This window comes from Bombina bombina, chromosome 7 (assembly GCF_027579735.1).
Source record: "Bombina bombina isolate aBomBom1 chromosome 7, aBomBom1.pri, whole genome shotgun sequence".
Taxonomy (NCBI): domain Eukaryota; kingdom Metazoa; phylum Chordata; class Amphibia; order Anura; family Bombinatoridae; genus Bombina; species Bombina bombina.
Genome location: NC_069505.1, coordinates 524,214,888 through 524,242,797, shown reverse-complemented (window position 1 = coordinate 524,242,797; position 27,910 = coordinate 524,214,888). Strand labels below are relative to the sequence as shown.

The window sequence follows — 27,910 nt, the reverse complement described above, 5'->3', positions numbered from 1 at the left end:
TCAAACCTGACCTATGTTTGTGGCCCTCGAGGGCTGAGTTTGGACGCTGCTGACCTAGCACAGCATTATCCATCCAGTAACAGATGGGTTAAAAAAGAGCCAGTGATGTCAGATCCTCAGGGATTCCTGAGTCAGGGCAAAAAAAGGTGAAGCTGTTTCTTCATTTGACTCCTCCTTTGTACAGTGCACAACCTTCCCCTCTCCCTCTGTATGACTCAATCTGTGCACTTCTCACTGCTGTCTAAATACTCCTGAGCTTGCACGGTCTATTAGATGCTAAACTGAGACCTGGCTGTGTTTGCAGATCCTAAGGAGGGTACCAGGTAAGTCCTCTACCAACCCAAACCCTTTAATTGTCCTAATTGTAAGCACAGAATTACCTTTAAACCAAGGGGACATTTTGTTTTGTTTAATCACAGTAAAGGATTATCTTGCTCCTCTCCATTCTAATTTGGTTTGATTGGGATCAGTATGAATATGAAATATAGCCTATAAAGTTATATTTCTTTTACTGTTATTATTTATTTATATTTGATGTCATCTTTTTAACCCATTGCTATTTTGTCAGCTGGTTACAAACTGTAGGTTAATGGTTTTTAATTATTGTTAGAGATAAATGATGGTTTAAATAATTTAATAGTTTAGTTTGGTGAAGGGAGAGAGTATTCTTCAGTCTTGGGGTCTTTAGAAGCAAGAAGAGCTAAAGTGTAAATCGGAAATAAAGCTGCCGTTCTCTCTGTCTGTGATAGGAACTAAAAGTCCCTAATCTCTGAAAGTCAGTTGTGATATTATAATAATATATATCTATATATTGTAACATGTTACTAGGAAAGAACAAGTTACTAGTTCACTCAATGTTAAATATAGAAAACCCCTAATTTCTTGCTAGATCACTGCAATTTCTTACTAATCCTGGGCTAATGGACTAGTGAATATGTCCAGCTCTACCTATATCTGTAAAAAGGACTTGTGGTAGTCCAGCTCCCTTATTAACAGACTGATTATGGTTCCAGTCCCTATAGACATGTAATAGTCCCTATCCCTATAGACATGTAATAGTCCCTATCCCTGTAGACATGTAATAGTCTCTATCCCTGTAGACATGTAATAGTCTCTATCCCTGTATACATGTAATAGTCCCTATCCCTATAGACATGTAATAGTTCCTATCCCTATAGACATGTAATAGTCTCTATCCCTGTAGACATGTAATAGTCTCTATCCCTGTATACATGTAATAGTCCCTATCCCTATACACATGTATTAGTCCCTATCCCTGTAGACATGTAATAGTCCCTATCCCTATAGACATGTAATAGTTCCTATCCCTATAGACATGTAATAGTCTCTATCCCTGTAGACATGTAATAGTCTCTATCCCTGTATACATGTAATAGTCCCTATCCCTATAGACATGTAATAGTCCCTATCCCTATACACATGCATTAGTCCCTATCCCTGTAGACATGTAATAGTCCCTATCCCTGTAGACATGTAATAGTCCCTATCCCTATAGACATGTAATAGTCCCTATCCCTGTAGACATGTAATAGTCCCTATCCCTGTAGACATGTAATAGTCCCTATCCCTGTAGACATGCAATAGTCCCTATACCTATAGACATGTAATAGTCCCTATACCTATAGACATGTAATAGTCCATACACCTATAGACATATAATAGTCCCTATACCTATAGACATGTAATAGTCCCTATATCTATAGACATATAATAGTCCCTATACCTATAGACATATAAAAGTCCCTATACCTATAGACATGTAATAGTCCCTATACCTATAGACATGTAATAGTCCCTATACCTATAGACATATAATAGTCCCTATACCTATAGACATATAATAGTCCCTATAGCTATAGACATGTAATAGTCCCTATACCTATAGACATGTAATAGTACCTATCCCTATAATAACAGACTGATTATGGTTCCAGTCCCTATAGAAATGTAATAGTCCCTATCCCTGTAGACATGTAATAGTCCCTATCCCTGTAGACATATAATAGTCCCTATCCCTGTAGACATGTAATAGTCCCTATCCCTGTAGACATGTAATAGTCCCTATCCCTGTAGACATGTAATAGTCCCTATCCCTGTAGACATGTAATAGTCCCTATCCCTATAGACATGTAATAGTCCCTATCCCTGTAGACATGTAATAGTCCCTATCCCTGTAGACATGTAATAGTCCCTATCCCTGTAGACATGTAATAGTCCCTATCCCTGTAGACATGTAATAGTCCCTATCCCTGTAGACATGTAATAGTCCCTATCCCTGTAGACATGCAATAGTCCCTATCCCTATAGACATGCAATAGTCCCTATCCCTGTAGACATGTAATAGTCCCTATCCCTGTAGACATGTAATAGTCCCTATCCCTGTAGACATGTAATAGTCCCTATCCCTGTAGACATGCAATAGTCCCTATCCCTATAGACATGCAATAGTCCCTATCCCTGTAGACATATAATAGTCCCTATCCCTGTAGACATGTAATAGTCCCTATCCCTGTAGACATGTAATAGTCCCTATCCCTGTAGACATGTAATAGTCCCTATACCTATATATATTCTCTTAGCAAATGTGCTTTGTTCTCTTGTTAAAAAGCAGGTAGGAAGGTGTAGGAGCATGCACGTGACTGGAGAAAAATATTGCAGCACTTTTATAACCGTGTTATTACATTTGCAAGAACATTAGGTGGCAGCAGTGTTCCCTGTCATGTTCTTTGCACAGTTTATTTATATCATTCTGTAAATATGGTCTCCGTACCTAGATGTAGCATTTAGCATCCCTCTTGCATGGTAGAGGACGAAACGCGTGAAGTGACATCTGTTTTATTGCAAATAAAGAAAGGCAGAGACTGGCATGAGCCACTGGTCCCTTAAAGGGACACAAAAGTTGATAAAGTTCTAAAATACTTTTATTAAAGTTTATGATTCAGATACAGCATGCAATAAAAAAAAAATGCATCTTAATAACGTGCACATTCTTTTTATGAGCACACTTTCTGAGGCACCACTGAGCATTTGCAAAAGTGAAAGAGATACGAAACCCCCCAAAAATAGTTTGTGATTCAGACAGAGCATTATTCTCATGGTATTCTTTGTTGAAGAGATACCTAGGAAGGAAATAGTGCTGCCATCTAGTGCTCTTGCAAATGGATAACATTCTTGCAAAGCTGCTCTCATATAGTGTTCGATACACGTGCTTACATCCCTGATTTTCAACAAAAGACACCAAGGGAACGAAGGAAATTTAATAATAGAAGTAAATTAGAAAGTTGTTTAAAATGAAAGAAAACTGTAGGGTTTCATGTCCCTTTAAAGTTTTGCTAGCTGAGATATCACCGCTCATTGATGCATAGGCAACTTTCCAGCATTATGTCTGTCATGGCATTGTAACCATGGCAACAATGCAGCTGCAATACTTTGCCAGCCGCTACTTTGCCCTCTTTGTGAGCTGGATCAGTTATAATTCTTTGTGTCCTACAGATATTCTGTTTGACATGGGCCCCTAGTCTGTATGTATCTCAGACAAACCAATCACTCATGCCAGCCACTCCTTGCTGGAAGAAGGTTACATTACATATTTCTGTCTCCTCCTGTCCACGTTTCTTAGCCAAGAATGTGCCACAATCAGGGGAGCGTCTCTTCCACCTGCTCAATTTTCCAATTCTTCTTCTGTCCGGCTTTGAACTGGTTTATTGGTGAGTGAGTCCAAGATCCAGGATGGCCGCTAGTTCATATTTTAGAGTTAGATTGCAAAATTAATTGTAAACTCTGCTCACTGCCCGGTCTGATATTATAATACTATATTTTATGATGCAGCTGCCTATATATATATATATATATATATATATATATATATATATATATATATATATATATATATATATATATATATATATACACACAACTCACACACATATATATATAAAGATATATATAGATAGATATAAATACATATATATACTGCACATAAATAAATATATATACATACATATATATACCGCACATAAATAAATATACATACATATATATATATATATATATATATATATATATACTGCACATAAATATATATACATACTTATATATATATATATATATATATATATATATATATATATACTGCACATAAATATATATACATACATATATATATATATATACTGCACATAAATAAATATACATACATATATATATATATATATATATATATATATATATACTGCACATAAATATATATACATACATATATACTGCACATGAATAAATATATATATATACATACATATATATACTGCACATAAATAAATATATATACATACATATATATATACTGCACATAAATAAATATACATACATATATATACTGCACATAAATATATATATATATACATACATATATATACTGCTCATAAATATATATACATACATATATATACTGCACATAAATAAATATATATACATACATATATATACTGCACATAAATAAATATATACAGGGAGTGCAGAATTATTAGGCAAGTTGTATTTTTGAGGATTAATTTTATTACTGAACAACAACCATGTTCTCAATGAACCCAAAAAACTCATTAATATGAAAGCTGAATAGTTTTGGAAGTAGTTTTTAGTTTGTTTTTAGTTATAGCTATTTTAGGGGGATATCTGTGTGTGCAGGTGACTATTACTGTGCATAATTATTAGGCAACTTAACAAAAAACAAATATATACCCATTTCAATTATTTATTTTTACCAGTGAAACCAATATAACATCTCAACATTCACAAATATACATTTCTGACATTCAAAAACAAAACGAAAACAAATCAGTGACCAATATATCCACCTTTCTTTGCAAGGACACTCAAAAGCCTGCCATCCATGGATTCTGTCAGTGTTTTGATCTGTTCACTATCAACATTGCGTGCAGCAGCAACCACAGCCTCCCAGACACTGTTCAGAGAGGTGTACTGTTTTCCCTCCTTGTAAATCTCACATTTGATAATGGACCACAGGTTCTCAATGGGGTTCAGATCAGGTGAACAAGGAGGCCATGTCATTAGATTTTCTTCTTTTATACCCTTTCTTGCCAGCCACACTGTGGAGTACTTGGACGCGTGTGATGGAGCATTGTCCTGCATGAAAATCATGTTTTTCTTGAAGGATGCAGACTTCTTCCTGTACCACTGCTTGAAGAAGGTGTCTTCCAGAAACTGGCAGTAGGACTGGGAGTTGAACTTGACTCCATCCTCAACCCGAAAAGGCCCCACAAGCTCATCTTTGATGATACCAGCCCAAACCAGTACTCCACCTCCACCTTGCTGGCGTCTGAGTCGGACTGGAGCTCTCTGCCCTTTACCAATCCAGCCACGGGCCCATCCATCTGGCCCATCAAGACTCACTCTCATTTCATCAGTCCATAAAACCTTAGAAAAATCAGTCTTGAGATATTTCTTGGCCCAGTCTTGACGTTTCAGCTTGTGTGTCTTGTTCAGTGGTGGTCATCTTTCAGCCTTTCTTACCTTGGCCATGTCTCTAAGTATTGCACACCTTGTGCTTTTGGGCACTCCAGTGATGTTGCAGCTCTGAAATATGGCCAAACTGGTGGCAAGTGGCATCTTGGCAGCTGCACGCTTGACTTTTCTCAGTTCATGTGCAGTTATTTTGCGCCTTGGTTTTTCCACACGCTTCTTGCGACCCTGTTGACTATTTTGAATGAAACGCTTGATTGTTCGATGATCACGCTTCAGAAGCTTTGCAATTTTAAGAGTGCTGCATCCCTCTGCAAGATATCTCACTATTTTTGACTTTTCTGAGCCTGTCAAGTCCTTCTTTTGACCCATTTTGCCAAAGGAAAGGAAGTTGCCTAATAATTATGCACACCTGATATAGGGTGTTGATGTCATTAGACCACACCCCTTCTCATTACAGAGATGCACATCACCTAATATGCTTAATTGGTAGAAGGCTTTCGAGCCTATACAGCTTGGAGTAAGACAACATGCATAAAGAGGATGATGTGGTCAAAATACTCATTTGCCTAATAATTCTGCACTCCCTGTATATATACATACATATATATACTGCACATAAATATATATATATATATATATATATATATATATACATACATATATATACTGCACATAAATATACATACATATATATATATATATATATATATATATATATACTGCACATAAATATATATACATACATATATATACTGCACATAAATAAATATATATACATACATATATATACTGCACATAAATATATATATATACATACATATATATACCGCACATAAATATATATATATATATACATACATATATATACTGCACATAAATAAATAAATATACATACATATATATATATATATATATATATATATATATATACTGCACATAAATATATATACATACATATATATACTGCACATAAATAAATATATATACATACATATATATACTGCACATAAATAAATATATATACATACATATATATACTGCACATAAATAAATATATATACATACATATATATACTGCACATAAATAAATAAATATATATATATACATACATATATATACTGCACATAAATATATATATATACATACATATATATACTGCACATAAATAAATATATATACATACATATATATACTGCACATAAATAAATATATATACATACATATATATACTGCACATAAATAAATATATAACATACATATATATACTGCACATAAATAAATATATATACATACATAAATATACTGCACATAAATAAATAAATATATATACATACATATATATACTGCACATAAATAAATATATAACATACATATATATACTGCACATAAATAAATAAATATATATACATACATATATGTACTGCACATAAATAAATATATATATATACATACATATATATATACTGCACATAAATAAATATATATACATACATATATATACTGCACATAAATAAATATATATACATACATATATATATATACTGCACATAAATATATATACATACATATATATACTGCACATAAATATATATACATACATATATATACTGCACATAAATAAATATATATATATATATATATATATATATATACATACATATATATACTGCACATAAATAAATATATATATATACATACATATATATACTGCACATAAATAAATATATATATACATACATATATATACTGCACATCAATATATATACATACATATATATACTGCACATAAATATATATACATACATATATATACTGCACATAAATAAATAAATATATACATACATATATATATACGTATATATATATATGTATATGTGTGTTATTAAAGAACCGCCAGTCCTGAGTGGAACGTGGCTAGGTACATCTGCCACCTCTGATTGGCTCAGTGGTCATGTTCAGCCCCAAAAAAGAATGCACTGCTGCTCCGGAGATAACTTTAACTAACATTTAACCCATTTGCAGGGGGTCAAACGTATAGGTATATACAAAAGTGCAATTATGAAAATTATAAAGTCTTTTAGTGTAGTATTATGTCATTTTTCTTTGTTGATTTAAAACATATTACAGTTTTATTTTTTTAGCAGATATTTCTATGATGAAAAGGACTTTTTTTTGTTTTTATGTTTTATGGGCTTGCCAATTTCCACCAATAGCACTGCATAAGTCTTTTTTTTATCACCTGAAAAGCTTCTGTCCAATTAACCAGCTGTACACTTCCTGCTAGTTTCAAAACTAAAATAAACAGCTTTAAATTTACTTATTTTTCATCCAATTTTTTTTTTTTAAAGCTATTTATTTTCAAGTTAAAGGGACATGAAACCCAAATTTGTTCTTTAGTAGTTCAGATTATAGAGTATGTGATATTAAATAACTTTCCAATTTACTTCTATTATCTAATTTGTTTTGTGCTTATGGTATCCTTTGTTGAAAAGCATACCTAGGTAGGCTCAGCAGCTGCTGATTGGTGGCTGCCCATATATGCCTCATATTATTGGCTCACCCAATGCATTCAGATAGCTTCCAGTAGTACATTGCTGATTCTTCAACAAAGGATACAAAGAGAATTAAGCAAATTAGATAATTTAAGTAAATTGGAAAGTTGTTTAAAATTGTATTCTGTATCTGAATCATAAAAGAAAATGTTTGTGCTTCATGTCCCTTTAACAGTACAAGTACATGTTTGTGTACAATTAAGGACTGATTGCTGCACTCCCACTGCCTTATTAGTGACACACTTCATGAACATAAAAACAAAACAATATCTTTCTCATTACAGGAACATCTATTTGAAAAAATAAAAAAATAAATCTATAATAAATATATTAATCTATTAAAGAAAACAAATGACTTTAAAGTGACATAAAAATGCAAAAAGAAAATTCTGTAATGTGTAACAGCATTTTTATTTCTATTAAAAACACATTAAAATATATATAAAAATGATATTGCCTGTTTCAAGGTATTTGACTGGGAAGGCTCAAATGTGTATATATTTACCGATATAGACACGTGAATACTCATGTGCACACATATATAGACATATATATATATACACATGTGTACATACACATATTTATACTTGTAATATGAGCACTATGGTTGCAAAATCAATTGAAAGTATAGGTTGCACTAGAGAGATGTCAGCTGCGCTAAACCTTCTCCGATAAATAGTATTTACCATGGAGTTGTACTATCAAGTTGCGCGCTGATGTTTGCACTGTCTAGCAATATTGCTTATTGTGTCCCGTGCTCTCAATAGCACACCATTTGTAAGCTGTATATCTCTGTGTGTTCTGTTTGTGTGCTGTTATCTATCTGCATGTTCTATCTATGTGTGTTATGTTTGTGTGCTGTTATGTATCCTCTTGTTATATCTCTGTGTGTTTTGTGTTTGTCTGCTGTTATGTATCTGCATGTTATATCTATGTGTGTTGTGTGTGTGTTGTGTGTGTGTTGTTATGTATCTGCATGTTATATCTGTGTGTGTTATGTTTGTCTGCTGTTATGTATCTGCATGTTATATCTAAGTGTGTGTGTGTGTTGTTATGTATCTGCATGTTATATCTCTGTGTGTTATGTGTGTGTGTTGTTATGTATCTGCATGTTATATCTCTGTGTGTTTTGTGTTTGTCTGGTGTTATGTATCTGCATGTTATATATCTGTGTGTATGTGCTGTTATGTATCTGCATGTTATATCTATGTGTGTTATGTTTATGCACTGTTATGTATCTGTATGTTATATATATGTGTGTTATGTGTGTGTTATGTATCTGCATGTTATATCTATGTGTGTTATATTTGTCTGCTGTTATGTATCTGCATGTTATATCTGTGTGTTATGTGTGTGTGCTTTTATGTATCTGCATGTTATATCTGTGTGTTATGTTTGTGTGCTGTTATGTATCTGCATGTTATATCTGTGTGTTATGTGTGTGTGCTGTTATGTATCTGCATGTTATATCTGTGTGTTATGTGTGTGTGCTGTTATGTATCTGCATGTTATATCTGTGTGTGTTATGTGTGTGTGCTATGTATCTGCATGTTATATCTGTGTGTTATGTTTGTGTGCTGTTATGTATCTGAATGTTATATCTGTGTGTGTTATGTGTGTGTGTTGTTATGTATCTGCATGTTATATCTCTGTGTGTCATGTTTGTGTGCTGTTATGTATCTGCATGTTCTATCCATGTGTGTTATGTTTGTGTGCTGTTATGTATCCTCTTGTTATATCTCTGTGTGTTTTGTGTTTGTGTGCTGTTATGTATCTGCATGTTATATCTATGTGTGTTATGTGTGTGTGTGTTGTTATGTATCTGCATGTTATCTGTGTGTGCTGTTATGTATCTGCCTGTTATATCTATGTGTGTTATGTGTGTGTGTGTGTGTGTGTGTGTGTGTTGTTATGTATCTGCATGTTATCTGTGTGTTATGTGTGTGTGCTGTTATGCATCTGCATATTATATCCATGTGTGTTATGTTTGTGTGCTGTTATGTATCTGCATGTTCTATCTATGTGTGTTATGTTTGTGTTATGTTATGTATCTGCATGTTCTATCTATGTGTGTTATGTTTGTGTGCTGTTATGTATCTGCATGTTCTATCTATGTTTGTTATGTTTGTGTTCTGTTATGTACAGTATATGTATGTTATGTTTGTGTTCTTTTATGTATCTGCATGTTATATCTGTGTGTGTTTTATGTTTGTGTGCTGTTATGTATCTGCATGTTATATCTGTATGTGTTATGTTTGTGTGCTGTTATGTATCTGCATGTTATATCTATGTGTGTTATGTTTGTGTGCTGTTATGTATCTGCATGTTCTATGTGTGTTATGTTTGTGTGCTGTTATGTATCTGCATGTTATATCTGTGTGTGATGTTTGTGTGCTGTTATGTATCTGCATGATATATATCTGTATGTATAATGTTTGTGTGCTGTTATGTATCCTCTTGTTATATCTCTGTGCGTTATGTTTGTGTGATGTTATGTATCCTCTTGTTATATCTATGTGTGTTATGTTTGTGTGCTGTTATGTATCTGCATGTTATATCTGTGTGTTATGTTTGTGTGCTGTTATGTATCTGCATGTTATATCTATGTGTGTTATGTTTGTGTGCTGTTATGTATCTGCATGTTCTATGTGTGTTATGTTTGTGTGCTGTTATGTATCTGCATGTTACATCTGTGTGTCATGTTTGCGTGCTGTTATGTATCTGCATGTTATATCTGTGTGTGATGTTTGTGTGCTGTTATGTATCTGCATGATATATATCTGTATGTATAATGTTTGTGTGCTGTTATATATCCTCTTGTTATATCTCTGTGCGTTATGTTTGTGTGATGTTATGTATCCTCTTCTTATATCTATGTGTGTTATGTGTATGTGCTGTTATGTATCTGCATGTTATATCTGTGTATGTTATGTTTGTGTGCTGTTTTTTATCTGCATGTTATATCTATGTGTTATGTTTGTGTGCTGTTATGTATCTGCATGTAATATCTGTGTGTTATGTTTGTGTGCTTTTATGTATCTGCATGTTATATCTGTGTGTTATGCTTGTGTGCTGTTATGTATCTGCATGTTATATCTGTTTGTATTATGTTTGTGTGCTGTTATGTATCTGCATGTTATATCTGTGTGTGTTATGTGTGTGTGCTATGTATCTGCATGTTATATCTGTGTGTTATGTTTGTGTGCTGTTATGTATCTGAATGTTATATCTGTGTGTGTTATGTGTGTGTGTTGTTATGTATCTGCATGTTATATCTCTGTGTGTCATGTTTGTGTGCTGTTATGTATCTGCATGTTCTATCCATGTGTGTTATGTTTGTGTGCTGTTATGTATCTGCATGTTTTATCTATGTGTGTTATGTTTGTGTGCTGTTATGTATCCTCTTGTTATATATCTGTGTGTTTTGTGTTTGTGTGCTGTTATGTATCTGCATGTTATATCTATGTGTGTTGTGTGTGTGTGTTGTTATGTATCTGCATGTTATCTGTGTGTGCTGTTATGTATCTGCCTGTTATATCTATGTGTGTTATGTGTGTGTGTGTTGTTATGTATCTGCATGTTATCTGTGTGTTATGTGTGTGTGCTGTTATGCATCTGCATGTTATATCCATGTGTGTTATGTTTGTGTGCTGTTATGTATCTGCATGTTATATCTATGTGTGTTATGTTTGTGTGCTGTTATGTATCTGCATGTTCTATCCATGTGTGTTATATTTGTGTGCTGTTATGTATCTGCATGTTCTATCTATGTGTGTTATGTTATGTATCTGCATGTTCTATCTATGTGTGTTATGTTTGTGTTCTGTTATGTACAGTATATGTATGTTATGTTTGTGTTCTTTTATGTATCTGCATGTTATATCTGTGTGTGTTTTATGTTTGTGTGCTGTTATGTATCTGCATGTTATATCTGTATGTGTTATGTTTGTGTGCTGTTATTTATCCTCTTGTTATATCTATGTGTGTTATGTTTGTGTGCTGTTATGTATCTGCATGTTATATATGTGTGTTATGTTTGTGTGCTGTTATGTATCTGCATGTTCTATGTGTGTTATGTTTGTGTGCTGTTATGTATCTGCATGTTATATCTGTGTATCATGTTTGTGTGCTGTTATGTATCTGCATGATATATATCTGTATGTATAATGTTTGTGTGCTGTTATGTATCCTCTTGTTATATCTCTGTGTGTTATGTTTGTGTGATGTTATGTATCCTCTTGTTATATCTATGTGTGTTATGTGTATGTGCTCTTATGTATCTGCATGTTATATCTGTGTGTGTTATGTTTGTGTGCTGTTTTTTATCTGCATGTTATATCTGTGTGTGTTATGTGTGTGTGCTATGTATCTGCATGTTATATCTGTGTGTTATGTTTGTGTGCTGTTATGTATCTGAATGTTATATCTGTGTGTGTTATGTGTGTGTGTTGTTATGTATCTGCATGTTATATCTCTGTGTGTCATGTTTGTGTGCTGTTATGTATCTGCATGTTCTATCCATGTGTGTTATGTTTGTGTGCTGTTATGTATCTGCATGTTTTATCTATGTGTGTTATGTTTGTGTGCTGTTATGTATCCTCTTGTTATATATCTGTGTGTTTTGTGTTTGTGTGCTGTTATGTATCTGCATGTTATATCTATGTGTGTTGTGTGTGTGTGTTGTTATGTATCTGCATGTTATCTGTGTGTGCTGTTATGTATCTGCCTGTTATATCTATGTGTGTTATGTGTGTGTGTGTTGTTATGTATCTGCATGTTATCTGTGTGTTATGTGTGTGTGCTGTTATGCATCTGCATGTTATATCCATGTGTGTTATGTTTGTGTGCTGTTATGTACCTGCATGTTATATCTATGTGTGTTATGTTTGTGTGCTGTTATGTATCTGCATGTTCTATCCATGTGTGTTATATTTGTGTGCTGTTATGTATCTGCATGTTCTATCTATGTGTGTTATGTTATGTATCTGCATGTTCTATCTATGTGTGTTATGTTTGTGTGCTGTTATGTATCTGCATGTTCTATCTATGTGTGTTATGTTTGTGTTCTGTTATGTACAGTATATGTATGTTATGTTTGTGTTCTTTTATGTATCTGCATGTTATATCTGTGTGTGTTTTATGTTTGTGTGCTGTTATGTATCTGCATGTTATATCTGTATGTGTTATGTTTGTGTGCTGTTATTTATCCTCTTGTTATATCTATGTGTGTTATGTTTGTGTGCTGTTATGTATCTGCATGTTATATATGTGTGTTATGTTTGTGTGCTGTTATGTATCTGCATGTTCTATGTGTGTTATGTTTGTGTGCTGTTATGTATCTGCATGTTATATCTGTGTATCATGTTTGTGTGCTGTTATGTATCTGCATGATATATATCTGTATGTATAATGTTTGTGTGCTGTTATGTATCCTCTTGTTATATCTCTGTGTGTTATGTTTGTGTGATGTTATGTATCCTCTTGTTATATCTATGTGTGTTATGTGTATGTGCTCTTATGTATCTGCATGTTATATCTGTGTGTGTTATGCTTGTGTGCTGTTTTTTATCTGCATGTTATATCTGTGTGTGTTATGTGTGTGGGCTATGTATCTGCATGTTATATCTGTGTGTTATGTTTGTGTGCTGTTATGTATCTGAATGTTATATCTGTGTGTGTTATGTGTGTGTGTTGTTATGTATCTGCATGTTATATCTCTGTGTGTCATGTTTGTGTGCTGTTATGTATCTGCATGTTCTATCCATGTGTGTTATGTTTGTGTGCTGTTATGTATCTGCATGTTTTATCTATGTGTGTTATGTTTGTGTGCTGTTATGTATCCTCTTGTTATATATCTGTGTGTTTTGTGTTTGTGTGCTGTTATGTATCTGCATGTTATATCTATGTGTGTTTTGTGTGTGTGTGTTGTTATGTATCTGCATGTTATCTGTGTGTGCTGTTATGTATCTGCCTGTTATATCTATGTGTGTTATGTGTGTGTGTGTTGTTATGTATCTGCATGTTATCTGTGTGTTATGTGTGTGTGCTGTTATGCATCTGCATGTTATATCCATGTGTGTTATGTTTGTGTGCTGTTATGTACCTGCATGTTATATCTATGTGTGTTATGTTTGTGTGCTGTTATGTATCTGCATGTTCTATCCATGTGTGTTATATTTGTGTGCTGTTATGTATCTGCATGTTCTATCTATGTGTGTTATGTTATGTATCTGCATGTTCTATCTATGTGTGTTATGTTTGTGTGCTGTTATGTATCTGCATGTTCTATCTATGTGTGTTATGTTTGTGTTCTGTTATGTACAGTATATGTATGTTATGTTTGTGTTCTTTTATGTATCTGCATGTTATATCTGTGTGTGTTTTATGTTTGTGTGCTGTTATGTATCTGCATGTTATATCTGTATGTGTTATGTTTGTGTGCTGTTATTTATCCTCTTGTTATATCTATGTGTGTTATGTTTGTGTGCTGTTATGTATCTGCATGTTCTATGTGTGTTATGTTTGTGTGCTGTTATGTATCTGCATGTTATATCTGTGTATCATGTTTGTGTGCTGTTATGTATCTGCATGATATATATCTGTATGTATAATGTTTGTGTGCTGTTATGTATCCTCTTGTTATATCTCTGTGTGTTATGTTTGTGTGATGTTATGTATCCTCTTGTTATATCTATGTGTGTTATGTGTATGTGCTCTTATGTATCTGCATGTTATATCTGTGTGTGTTATGTTTGTGTGCTGTTTTTTATCTGCATGTTATATATGTGTGTTATGTTTGTGTGCTGTTATGTATCTGCATGTAATATCTGTGTGTTATGTTTGTGTGCTGTTATGTATCTGCATGTTATATCTGTGTGTTATGTTTGTGTGCTGTTATGTATCTGCATGTTATATCTGTTTGTATTATGTTTGTATGCTGTTATATATCTGCATGTTATATCTGTGTGTGTTATGTTTGTGTGCTGTTTTTTATCTGCATGTTATATCTGTATGTGTTATGTTTGTGTGCTGTTATTTTGTTATATCTATGTGTGTTATGTTTGTGTGCTGTTATGTATTTGCATGTTATATCTATATGTGTTATGTTTGTGTGCTGTTATGTATCTGCATGTTATATCTCTGTGTGTTATGTTTGTGTGCTGTTATGTATCTGCATGTTCTATCTCTGTGTGTTATGTTTGTGTGCTGTTATGTATCTGCATGTTCTTTCTATATGTGTTATGTTTGTGTACTGTTTTTTATATGCATGTTATGATATCTCTCAGTGTTACTATAATAGTTGGTACTTATTGTAATCTACACTGTTTCTGCATACCCTAACCATACAAACAGTTAAAGTTCCGCCTCCAGTACCCATCTGCTGCATCCTCTCTCTGTGGCCCACCCCAAACAAGTTCAAGGCAGAGGGGAGAGGTCACTAGCTTCTCACAGCCGGCCCCCTGCGCCCTGTTCCTGTTAGCTCTCCATTATCAGCCAAGGGAACCGTAAACAGATAAATCTGGAATGTGACACCAGATCAGACCCACTTTCCCCTTAGTCTTCCCCATCTCCCTTCTGCCATAAAACAGACACAATCTGTTAAAATAATTTGTTTTTATATATGTATAGTATATATCAGCAATTTAGTACTGAATTACATCTATATACAAAATAAAACTTTTAAAAGCATTAAATCTGGTTTATTAGTTCTGGCTTACAAAACTCTGCACATTGGGTAACTTCTTGGAAGCTCATGTTTAGTTTTTATTTTATCCAAACCCTTACTAGCTACTTCTGGAGTATAGAATTTATTTTACAAATACACTGTAGCTTTAACTTTGTAAACAAGAAGCAGCAGCGGAAATCAGCCTCCTAATAGGGGTAGAAGAGAGAGAGAGAGAACCCAGAGTATATGAAAGGGTGCTCCTGTAGCTGTTTTAAATACAATTAACTCTTATTAGCTGCTTGCTTGACATCCCAACTGTCCCTATTTGAGTGGGACTGTCCCTAATTCTGAGCATTGTCCCCTCTCAGACATCTATATGTCCCTATTTTTAGAATTGTCCTTAGCCCTGCCCATAAACACAGACATCCTCAAACTTGGCTCTCCAGAGGTTTTGGAACTACATTTCCCATGATTCTCAGCCAGCTGATATGCTGACTGAGCATCATGGGAAATGTAGTTCCAAAACCTCTGGAGGGCCAAGTTTGAGGATGTCAGCCATAAACCATCCAGAATGTCCAAAAACTTCCAGACACGCACACACACCATCCAGACATGCCCACCGATCAACCTGTCCCATCATTAAACCCATGACCTTGCCCCTACCAATATGTCCTCACCCACAATATGGCAATGCTCTCTCACCCTCCTGATTCCCTTATACCTAGCCACAAATGTATTGATGAATGCTACATTGTCCCTTTAATTGTGTCCAGTTAGGGTTAGCAATAAATATGTTTGTCCACCACACAAGTGATCAGTGTGTAGTATGTGTCTGTCTGTTGCAATCTCGCTGTCACAGCATAGCAGACAAAGACTGCATGTTTCTATTGTTCAGCACTGCACAACCAGTTGGCGATATATAAAATGATATATATATATATATATATATATATATATATATACAGTATCTCACAAAAGTGAGTACACCCCTCATATTTTTGTAAATATTTTATTATATCTTTTCATGTGACAACACTGAAGAAATGACACTTTGCTACAATGTAAATTAGTGAGTGTACAGCCTGTATAACAGTGTAAATTTGCTGTCCCCTCAAAATAACTCAACACACAGCCAATAATGTATAAACCGTTGGCAACAAAAGTGAGTACACCCCTAAGTGGAAATGTCCAAATTGGGCCCAAAGTGTCAATATTTTGTATGGCCACCATGATTTTCCAGCACTGACTTAACCCTCTTGGGCATGGAGTTCACTAGAGCTTGTTTGAAAAAAGGAGATCCACAGAGGAAACTATGTTGGTATAAAATAAAACTTCACTTTTATTGAAGAAATCCAGTAAAAACGATCATAAAAACAATCAGGGGACAATCACAAGGAGAAGAGTGTAAGCAACCGGCTTACGCGTTTCGGCCACACACAGGCTATGATTACGGCCAGGTGTGGACGAAACGCGTAAGCCGGTTGCTTACACTCTTCTCCTTGTAATTGTCCCCCTGATTGTTTTTATGATCGTTTTTACTGGATTTCTTCAATAAAAGTGAAGATTTATTTTATACCAACATCGTTTCCCTGGTGGATCTCCTTTTTTCAAACATTTCCTGTTTTACCTATCTTACACCGAGGACTCACCGTGGATCTGCATGGGGTTTCTTGACACGCCTATCTTCCTTGTGATGTAACACGCTCTAGCTGCGGATGGTAGTGAAGCTTTACTGAGGGCTGTTTGCTTGTGCCTCTGATCGGTTCCAGAGTGTGGACGGATATTGGCGACTGACTTGGATCAGGGTAAGAGGTACTCATTTAAATCATCCCCGGTCTGAAGTGGCACCTTCAGCTTATCTACTCTACTCTTTTGTTGTTATGTATTTTGCCTGTTGAGCTTGTGTTTAATCTAATTGAGAGTCACGGAGGCGTGTAACTGATTGCAGCTGAATTACCACTTTTCCTGTTTGGTATTACATTACCCCTTTTATCAGTTTGGGCCCATTTTAACTTTCTCGGTTCACTAGAGCTTCACAGGTTGCCACTGGAGTCCTTTTCCACTTCTCCATGATGACATCATGGAGCTGGTGGATGTTAGAGGCTTTGCGCTCCCCCACCTTCCATTTGAGGATGCCCCACAGATGCTCAATAGGGTTTAGGTCTGGAGACATGCTTGGCCAGTCCATCAACTTTATCCTCAGCTTCTTTAGCAAGGCAGTGGTCGTCTTGGAGGTATGTTTGGGGTCGGTATCATGTTGGAATACTGCCCTGCGGCCCAGTCTCCGAAGGAAGAGGATCATGCTCTGCTTCAGTATGTCACAGTACATGTTGGCATTCATGGTTCCCCAGTGCTGGCAGCACCCATGCAGGCCCAAACCATGACACTCCCACCACCATGCTTGACTGTAGGCAAGACACACTTGTCTTTGTACTCCTCACATGGTTGCTGCCACACACGCTTGACACCATCTGAACCAAATAAGTTTATCTTGGTCTCATCGGACCACAGGACATGGTTCCAGTAATCCATGTCCTTAGTCTGCTTGTCTTAAGCAAATTGTTTGTGGGCTTTCTTGTGCATCATCTTTAGAAGATGCTTCCTTCTGGGATGACAGCCATGCAGACGAATTTGATGCAGTGTGCAGCATATGGTCTGAGCACTGACAGGCTGACCCCCCACCCTTTCAACCTCTGCAGCAATGCTGGCAGCACTCATACGTCTATTTCCCAAAGACAACCTCTGGATATGACGCTGAGCACGTGCACTCAACTTCTTTGGTCGACCATGGCGAGGCCTGTTCTGAGTGGAACCTGTCCTGTGAAACCGATGTATGGTCTTGCTCACCGTGCTGCAGCTCAGTTTTAGGGTCTTGGAAATCTTCTTATAGCCTAGGCCATCTTTATGTAGAGCAACAATTCTTTTTCTCAGATCCTCAGAGAGTTGTTTGCCATGAGGTGCCATGTTGAACTTCCAGTGACCAGTATGAGAGAGTGTGAGAGCGATTACACCAAATTTAACACACCTGCTCCCCATTCACACCTGAGACCTTGTAAAACCAACGAGTCACATGACACAGGGGAGGGAAAATGGGTAATTGGGCCCAATTTGGAAATTTCCACTTAGGGCTGTACTCACTTTTGTTGCCAACGGTTTAGACATTAATGGCTGTGTGTTGAGTATTTTTGAGGGGACAGCAAATTTACACTGCTATACAGACTGTACACTCACTACTTTACATTGTAGCAAAGTGTCATTTCTTTAGTGTTTAGTGCACATGAAAAGATATAATAAAATATTTACAAAAATGTGAGGGGTGTACTCACTTTTGTGAGATACTGTATATATATATATATATATATATATATATATATATATATATATATAGAGCAAAGAATGGGTTTGTGATATCAGCGCAAATTAGGTGTAAATCTCAGAAAATTCCTATTACGGAATACTAATAAAACACTATGCAGCCCCAAATTACCTATTAGGATCGTGGGATCCCCAAACCCCACAATCCTAATATAGAGAAAAAAAATTGAGCCAAGACGAAGTAAAATATGGGGGGCGCTCAGTGAGAAGAAAAGTGTATGTTAACAGAAACTGGGTGGTATGAACTCAGCCGAAAATATTATCAATAGTCGCAATATGAACAAATGAAAGTGGGAACAATGTGTCAAGTGGTATAGAAAATGTTCCCACAATTGGTAATAACCAAATGATTGAAGGTCAGAGGGGTCTAATTGTAGTCGCTATAAATTGTTACAATATACAATATTAGACTACGATTCAAATATAGAGCACACAATAATAAACCATAAACAATAAACACTCATAGATAATAAATTGTGCAAAAGACCCCAAGTGACAAAAATACAAATCAAATGCGCTAAGTACAAGTGTTAAACACACAAATAGTGATAAAATGACAGTCCTTAGATGATACTAAGTAGAAGTGGTGAGAGTCCCGAAGCTGTGTGGCACACTTTCCCCTCAGGGGATTCTACTTACTCTCCTTGACCTCAATCAATATGAGGTAAGTGTCGCACAGGGTAAGTAGAATAAGCTCCTTCGTGGTATCAGGTGTCCACCGGCTTGGAAATGTCTCCCGGCACCTCCGCTCACATATATAAATGAGAAGAGAGAGAACAGTAATAGTGCAACCCTGTTGAATAAAAAGTACTGTGCACAATCAAATTTTAAGAATCTTACTCACACAGTACAACCTCAGATGTGTATGAGGTATTTTATTAGCATCAATAAATAGCAATCACTATTACAAACTGTGTTAAAAGCGAGTTCTTTTCAAAGTATCCCCAGTCCAAACTACCGTTATCTGGCATTGGCTGTGAGGTGAAACAAGAAGTCCTCTTGTTTCACCTCACAGCCAATGCCAGATAACGGTTGTACTGTGTGAGTAAGATTCTTAAAATTTGATTGTGCACAGTACTTTTTATTCAACAGGGTTGCACTATTACTGTTCTCTCTCTTCTCATTTATATATGTGAGCGGAGGTGCCGGGAGACATTTCCAAGCCGGTGGACACCTGATACCACGAAGGAGCTTATTCTACTTACCCTGTGCGACACTTACCTCATATTGATTGAGGTCAAGGAGAGTAAGTAGAATCCCCTGAGGGGAAAGTGTGCCACACAGCTTCGGGACTCTCACCACTTCTACTTAGTATCATCTAAGGACTGTCATTTTATCACTATTTGTGTGTTTAACACTTGTACTTAGCGCATTTGATTTGTATTTTTGTCACTTGGGGTCTTTTGCACAATTTATTATCTATGAGTGTTTATTGTTTATGGTTTATTATTGTGTGCTCTATATTTGAATCGTAGTCTAATATTGTATATTGTAACAATTTATAGCGACTACAATTAGACCCCTCTGACCTTCAATCATTTGGTTATTACCAATTGTGGGAACATTTTCTATACCACTTGACACATTGTTCCCACTTTCATTTGTTCATATTGCGACTATTGATAATATTTTCGGCTGAGTTCATACCACCCAGTTTCTGTTAACATACACTTTTCTTCTCACTGAGCGCCCCCCATATTTTACTTCGTCTTGGCTCAATATATATATATATATATATAATAGGAAAAAAGAAAAGAAATGGAAGATAATAATTACAGTCAGCCCCTAAAAAGTAGCCAAACTTTACAAACTCAATGCTTATATAGCTATGGCATTTGGCAATGCTATACTAATAAATATTAATAATAATATATACATGTATGTATAATGGTGACCTAATGACAGTGATATCATGTTTAATGGTCAGTCCCATTTAGGAATAAAGTGACCTAATGACAGTGACATGTTTAAAGGGTTAAAGGGTCAGTCCTATGTAGGAACAAAGTGACCTAATGACAGTGACATGTTTAATGGGTTAAAAGGTCAGTCCTATGTAGGAGCAAAGTGACTCAATGACAGTGACATATTTAATGAGTTAAAGGGTCAGTCACATGTAGGAGTAAAGTGACCTAATGACAGTGACATGCTTAATGGGTTAAAGGGTCAGTCCCATGTAGGAGTAAAGTGACCTAATGACAGTGACATGTTTAATGGGTTAAAGGGTCAGTCTCATGTAGGAGCAAAGTGACCTAATGACAGTAACATGTTTAATGGGTTAAAGGGTCAGTCTCATGTAGGAGTAAAGTGACCTAATGACAGTGACATGTTTAATGGGTTAAAGGGTCAGTCTCATGTAGGAGTAAAGTGACCTAATGACAGTAACATGTTTAATGGGTTAAAGGGTCAGTCCCATGTAGGAATAAACTGACCTAATAACAGTGACATGTTTAATGGGTTAAAGGGTCAGTCCCATGTAGAAACAAAGTGACCTAATGACAGTGACATGTTTAATGGGTTAAAGGTCAGTCTCATGTAGGAACAAAGTGACCTAACGACAGTGACATGTTTAATGGGTTAAATGGTCAGTCTCATGTAGAAACAAAGTGACCTAATGACAGTGACATGTTTAATGGGTTAAAGGTTCAGTCCCATGTAGGAGTAAAGTGACCTAATGACAGTGACATGTTTAATGGGTTAAAGGGTCAGTAACATATAGGAACAAAGTGACCTAATGACAGTGACATGTTTAATGGGTTAAAGGGTCAGTAACATATAGGAACAAAGTGACCTAATGACAGTAACATGTTTAATGTGTTAAAGGGTTAGTCCCATGTAGGATCAAAGTGACCTAATGACAGTGACATGTTTAATGTGTTAAAGGGTTAGTCCCATGTAGGATCAAAGTGACCTAATGACAGTGACATGTTTAATGGGTTAAAGAGTCGGTCACATGTAGGCGTAAAGTGGCCTAATGACAGTAACATGTTTAATGGGTTAAAGGGTCAGTCCCATGTAGGAATAAACTGACCTAATGACAGTGACATGTTTAATGGGTTAAAGGGTCAGTCTCATGTAGGAGTAAAGCGACCTAATGACAGTGACATGTTTAATGGGTTAAAGGGTCAGTCTCATGTAGGAATAAACTGACCTAATGACAGTGACATGTTTAATGGGTTAAAGGGTCAGTCCCATGTAGGAATACACTGACCTAATAACAGTGATATGTTTAATGGGTTAAAGGGTCAGTCTCATGTAGGAGTAAAGCGACCTAATGACAGTAACATGTTTAATGGGTTAAAGGGTTAAAGGGTCAGTCCCATGTAGGAATAAACTGACCTAATGACAGTGACATGTTTATTGGGTTAAAGGGTCAGTCCCATGTAGAAACAAAGTGACCTAATGACAGTGACATGTTTAATGGGTTAAAGGTCAGTCTCATGTAGGAACAAAGTGACCTAACGACAGTGACATGTTTAATGGGTTAAATGGTCAGTCTCATGTAGAAACAAAGTGACCTAATGACAGTGACATGTTTAATGGGTTAAAGGTTCAGTCCCATGTAGGAGTAAAGTGACCTAATGACAGTGACATGTTTAATGGGTTACAGGGTCAGTAACATATAGGAACAAAGTGACCTAATGACAGTAACATGTTTAATGTGTTAAAGGGTCAGTCACATGTAGGATCAAAGTGACCTAATGACAGTGACATGTTTAATGGGTTAAAGGGTTAGTCCCATGTAGGATCAAAGTGACCTAATGACAGTGACATGTTTAATGTGTTAAAGGGTTAGTCCCATGTAGGATCAAAGTGACCTAATGACAGTGACATGTTTAATGGGTTAAAGAGTCGGTCACATGTAGGCGTAAAGTGGCCTAATGACAGTGACATGTTTAATGGGTTAAAGGTTCAGTCCCATGTAGGAGTAAAGTGACCTAATGACAGTGACATGTTTAATGGGCTAAAGGGACAGTCCCATGTAAGAACAAAGTTACCTAATGACAGTGACATGTTTAATGGGTTAAAGAGTCGGTCACATGTAGGCGTAAAGTGGCCTAATGACAGTGACATGTTTAATGGGTTAAAGGTTCAGTCCCATGTAGGAGTAAAGTGACCTAATGACAGTGACATGTTTAATGGGCTAAAGGGACAGTCCCATGTAAGAACAAAGTGACCTAATGACAGTGACATGTTTAATGTGTTAAAGGGTTAGTCCCATGTAGGATCAAAGTGACCTAATGACAGTGACATGTTTAATGTGTTAAAGGGTTAGTCCCATGTAGGATCAAAGTGACCTAATGACAGTGACATGTTTAATGGGTTAAAGAGTCGGTCACATGTAGGCGTAAAGTGGCCTAATGACAGTGACTTGTTTAATGGGTTAATGAGTAAAAAAAAATATCTTAAAATACAAATTGTATTTCTGTATATAGCATTAATTAATCATTATGATGAGTTGTGCAGATTTATAGTCAGGAAACTGAAATATGATTTACAGGTCAATCAGACTTGATATAATAATTATGTTAGTCCCTTTAGCTCCTTATATGAATTCTGCATTTTCTTAAAAAGAAATAGGAAATGTAATGCTTCCTGCAGGGCCTCATGGGACATGTATTATATTTCATTAACAGGGGGGGAGCTGCTGTATATGACTTATGACATCACCCTTACAGCCATCTGTCTCTGAGAATAAACCATTTCTTGCAGAGAGGATCCCATACATTTTACAGGGCTACCAACTTCATTGTGTCAATCTCTACTGTTGCCTCTTAACCCTTTATTGTAAATGTCCAAGCTTTACTTTAACCCTTAAAGCTAGTTTCACAGCAGCAAGCAAAGTTTTAATATGTAAAGATATATAGATATAAAATTGATACAAATATGTACTGTAACAAACACAGTCACACTGACACACATATTGATTTAATAAAAGCTACACTAATGCGCACAACCTAACATACTGTGCACAGGCATTTTGCTGACACGCTAAACCAGGGATTATATGCTTAAAATATATCTGTAGCTCCTCAGAAGTGAACGTGAGCTGGTGTGACATACTTAGATATATGACCTCTCTTCCTGCTGCACAGCACTCCATATACTCACACTGTGTAATACAGAGTCTGATCTATCTCATGCTGTATAATACAAGGTCTGATCTCCCCACATTATACAATACAGGACCTAATTTCTCCAACACTATAGAAATACAGGGTCTGATCTCCCCACACTGTAAAATATAGAGTCTGATCTCCCCATACTGCACAATACAGAGTCTGATCTCCCCCACACTGTACAATACAGAGTCTGATCTTCTTCATGCTGTACAATACAGGGTATGATTTTCCCAAGCTGTACAATACAGGGTCTGATCTCCCCACACTGTACAATACAGAGTCTGATATCCCCATACTGTACAATACAGAGTCTTATCTTCTCCATGCTGTACAATACAGGGTATAATTTTCCCACGCTGTACAATACAGGGTCTGACCTCCCTCACACTGTATAATACAGGGTCTGATCTCCCTCACACTGAACAATACAGGGTCTGATATCCCTCACACTGTACAATACAGGGTCTGATCTCCCAACACTGTGCAATACAGGGTCTGATATCTCATATGCTGTACAATACAGGGTCTGATCTCCCCATACTGTACAATACAGGGTCTGATCTCCCAACACTGTACAATACAGGGTCTGATCTCTCCTATGCTGTACAATACAGTGTCTGATCTCCCTCAGCCTGTACAGTACAGGGTTTGTTCTTTCCCTTGCTTTAAAATACATGGTTTGGCCATCATCACACTGTACAATACAGGGTCTGTTGTCCCCCCATGCGGTACAATACAGGGTCTGATCTCCATCACACTGTACAATACAGGGTCTGATCTCCCTCACACTGTACAATACAGGGTCTGATCTCTGTAACTCTGTACAATATAGGGTCATTACATCACAGATTTCCTCAATACTATATAATACAGCTTCCTTACACTGTACAATACAGAGTATGATCTTCCCCCCACTCTACAATAAATGGTCTGACCAACCTTTCACTTAACAATAAAATGTACGATCTTCTCCACACTGTGCAGTTCTAAGCAGTATGATTGTAAGAGGGAAAGTCATTTAAAGTGTCCTATGAAATGTTTGACACACAGTTAATCCTACAGGAAACTCTCCCTATTCTGTATTATAGTTTTTATCGTTGGGAGGATAATCCTTCCTGTGTGTTTTTAAGGAAGGAAACTGTTCCTTTAGCTCTTTATAATCCCCGGATATCTATTAATATAAATTTGAGGCTTATAATAAACAAATTAGTATTATATTTAAACTTAGCTTTCAGTTGTTTCAAAAGTAATAGGCATTTGAATAAGATATATTTGTACTGCTCTTTCAAAAACTGATTTCAAGTAAAATATATATATTTTTAATAATTGACTAAGAATGTAGTTTAAATTGTCAAGAGTTTTTTGTTACTCAGTATGGACTCTTTTATCTTCTAGATTCAATACACAAGCATCTGGTCTCCCTCAAGAATTGGATACAAAAACAGAGGAACCATAATCTTTACAGATTTTCTTACACTGAGCCCAGCCAAAAAATAATTGTGTTGATACCATCTTTCTGCCTTTTATCATAAAATTAGACAACAGTTCAAGAGATGCCAGCAAAAACTCCTATCTACTTGAAGACCTCGACTCCCAAGCGGGGGAAAAAACCTAAGCTTCGAGATGTGCTTTCAAGAGAAATGATTAGCCCTCCTCTAGGGGATTTTAGGCATAGTGCTCATATAGGGCTGGACGGAGAAGGGGACATGTTTGGTGAGCTGTCTTTCTTGCAAGGAAAATATGACCTTATTCCAAGCCTTGGCAGGAAGTTCACAATCCAAAGTGCCGACGCCAGCCTGGATGAAGAATTCAACTCTCATTCAAATTCCATGAGCTATCGTCCTATTCTGAAGAGTGCTGTGTCTCTTCCCATGTTTAGTGGTACCCAGAGTAAGGAGAAAGCTCCTCCCAAACCTCCCCGGCTCCACCTGGAAGAGGCACCAAGCCAACGCTCTATGTCAATCAGTTATGGAGAGGGATGTTTCCATCGTGAAGAGGGAATGTCTTTTTCATCTGTCTCTAATGACGAACGTAGTAGGTTTTTAGCTGCCTCTGTAAGCTCGTCAGATGATTCTATCTCTGATAATGGTCCACCCAGTCCAGGTACAACACCAAACAACAGAGGCAATCAGTATTACCAAGAGAAGGAAATTCCAAAATCAGAGTCCATTTTTGGGTTGGAACTGGACCTTGGACCTTCTATTCTGGATGATGTTCTTAGGATAATGGATGACTACAAACTCTAAAGGATGTGAGGGTCTTAACATTATTTTTGTATATAGACTTTACCAACACTATTTATTAATGTTGACAATTGTTTTGAAGGAAATTGACCAACACAAAAATGGAAACAGTTTTACACCATAAAATAATGGTGTCCACTAAAGTAGTTGGAGATTTTTTTTTATCAGAAGATGTGTTTGTAGATGTGAATGTAGGACAACAAATATGTTTGGGAAACAGGAGAACCTCTTTTTTTGAAAGAGCTTAGATTCCTTTAGATTTTTAGAGGCTAAATATGTTTCCTATTTCTTTCCACTAATGTTTTGATAGATAAACATCTTGTATTGGAGAAATAATGGTCACGCTACACATGTGGACTCTTTTTTGTAGGCTTTAAAACCTGTAAAAGTAAAAATAACTACATTTTTTTAAGTATGGACATCTCAATAATACACTTTTGAGGATTATTTAATGTTATAACTTTATATTAAAATTCTGCTCAAGCTACAGTTACGCCTGGTGCATGACTGTGTCAACCAAGGAATCTAAAATCAGATTAACATTCTTGACTTGACCATACCCATAATTCATGACTCCTATTGAAGAGTTGGGTATGTTTTATTTAGGTCTATTTTTTTTTAAGGAAACGCTGGGCCTCTAGTCCAGAGACAGAAAAAAAAAATAATATTAACTAATAATTATACAAACCAAAATGTATTAAGCTAATTTGAGTATTACTAGATCCAACTAATGTACGGCTGCTGAAAAATAATGTTATTATGGGTTTGAGGACCATAATTTACTAATGTGCTTTAATAATTTATATATTGAGAACTGACAGTGATATATCAAGTATATATCATATTAATTTTGTCTTTTAAGGGAAATTAAACCTAAAATGTTGTTGTTCTTTCTAATAGATCATACAGCTTTAAACCACTTTACAATTGACTTCCGTTATCGAATTTGTTTCTTTCTCCTGGTATCCTTTGTTAAAAAATAAGCAATGCACTATCGGGAGCTAGCTGAACAAATCTGGTGAGTCAATGACATGAGGCAAATATGTGCTGCCACAACCAGCAGCTAGCTCCCAGTACTGCATTGTTGCTCCTGAGTCTACATAGGTATGTTTTTCAACAAAGGATATCAAGAGAACAAAGCAAATTAGATAATAAAAGTAAATTGTAAAAAAAAAAAAAATGACAAGCTCTACCTGAAGTATTTTAACTTCATTTTGACTTATATGTTTAATATGTCCCATTTCTCAGTGAACTTGATCTCATTATTCACTTAAAGGACCATGCAAGCCAATATTAAGTTTTCAGGATTCAGAGGGAGGGTTTCCAATTTACTCTTACTATGAAATTTACTTCTTTCTCTTGGTATCCTTTGTGGAAACTTTCTGTAAGAGAATACTAAGGTAGAATGAGGAGCGTGCCCGTGTGCACACTCCTATGCCTATAAGTGATAC

At 35.8% G+C, this 27,910-nt stretch overlaps 1 protein-coding gene across 2 annotated transcripts; it reads left to right on the top strand.

Annotated features, from left to right (window-relative positions):
* Positions 1-26,948, top strand: LOC128666976 (cdc42 effector protein 2). Of its 2 annotated transcripts, none has more exons than XM_053721819.1 (2): positions 1-323; positions 25,612-26,948. In XM_053721819.1, exon 2 carries the CDS (start codon positions 25,770-25,772, stop codon positions 26,460-26,462), a length of 693 nt encoding a protein of 230 aa, XP_053577794.1. In that variant the 5' UTR covers positions 1-323; positions 25,612-25,769; the 3' UTR covers positions 26,463-26,948. The 2 variants fall into 2 exon arrangements, with proteins under 2 accessions (XP_053577794.1, XP_053577795.1); XM_053721820.1 differs by lacking the exon at positions 1-323 and adding an exon at positions 17,259-17,526.
* The last annotated feature ends 962 nt before the right edge of the window (positions 26,949-27,910 follow it).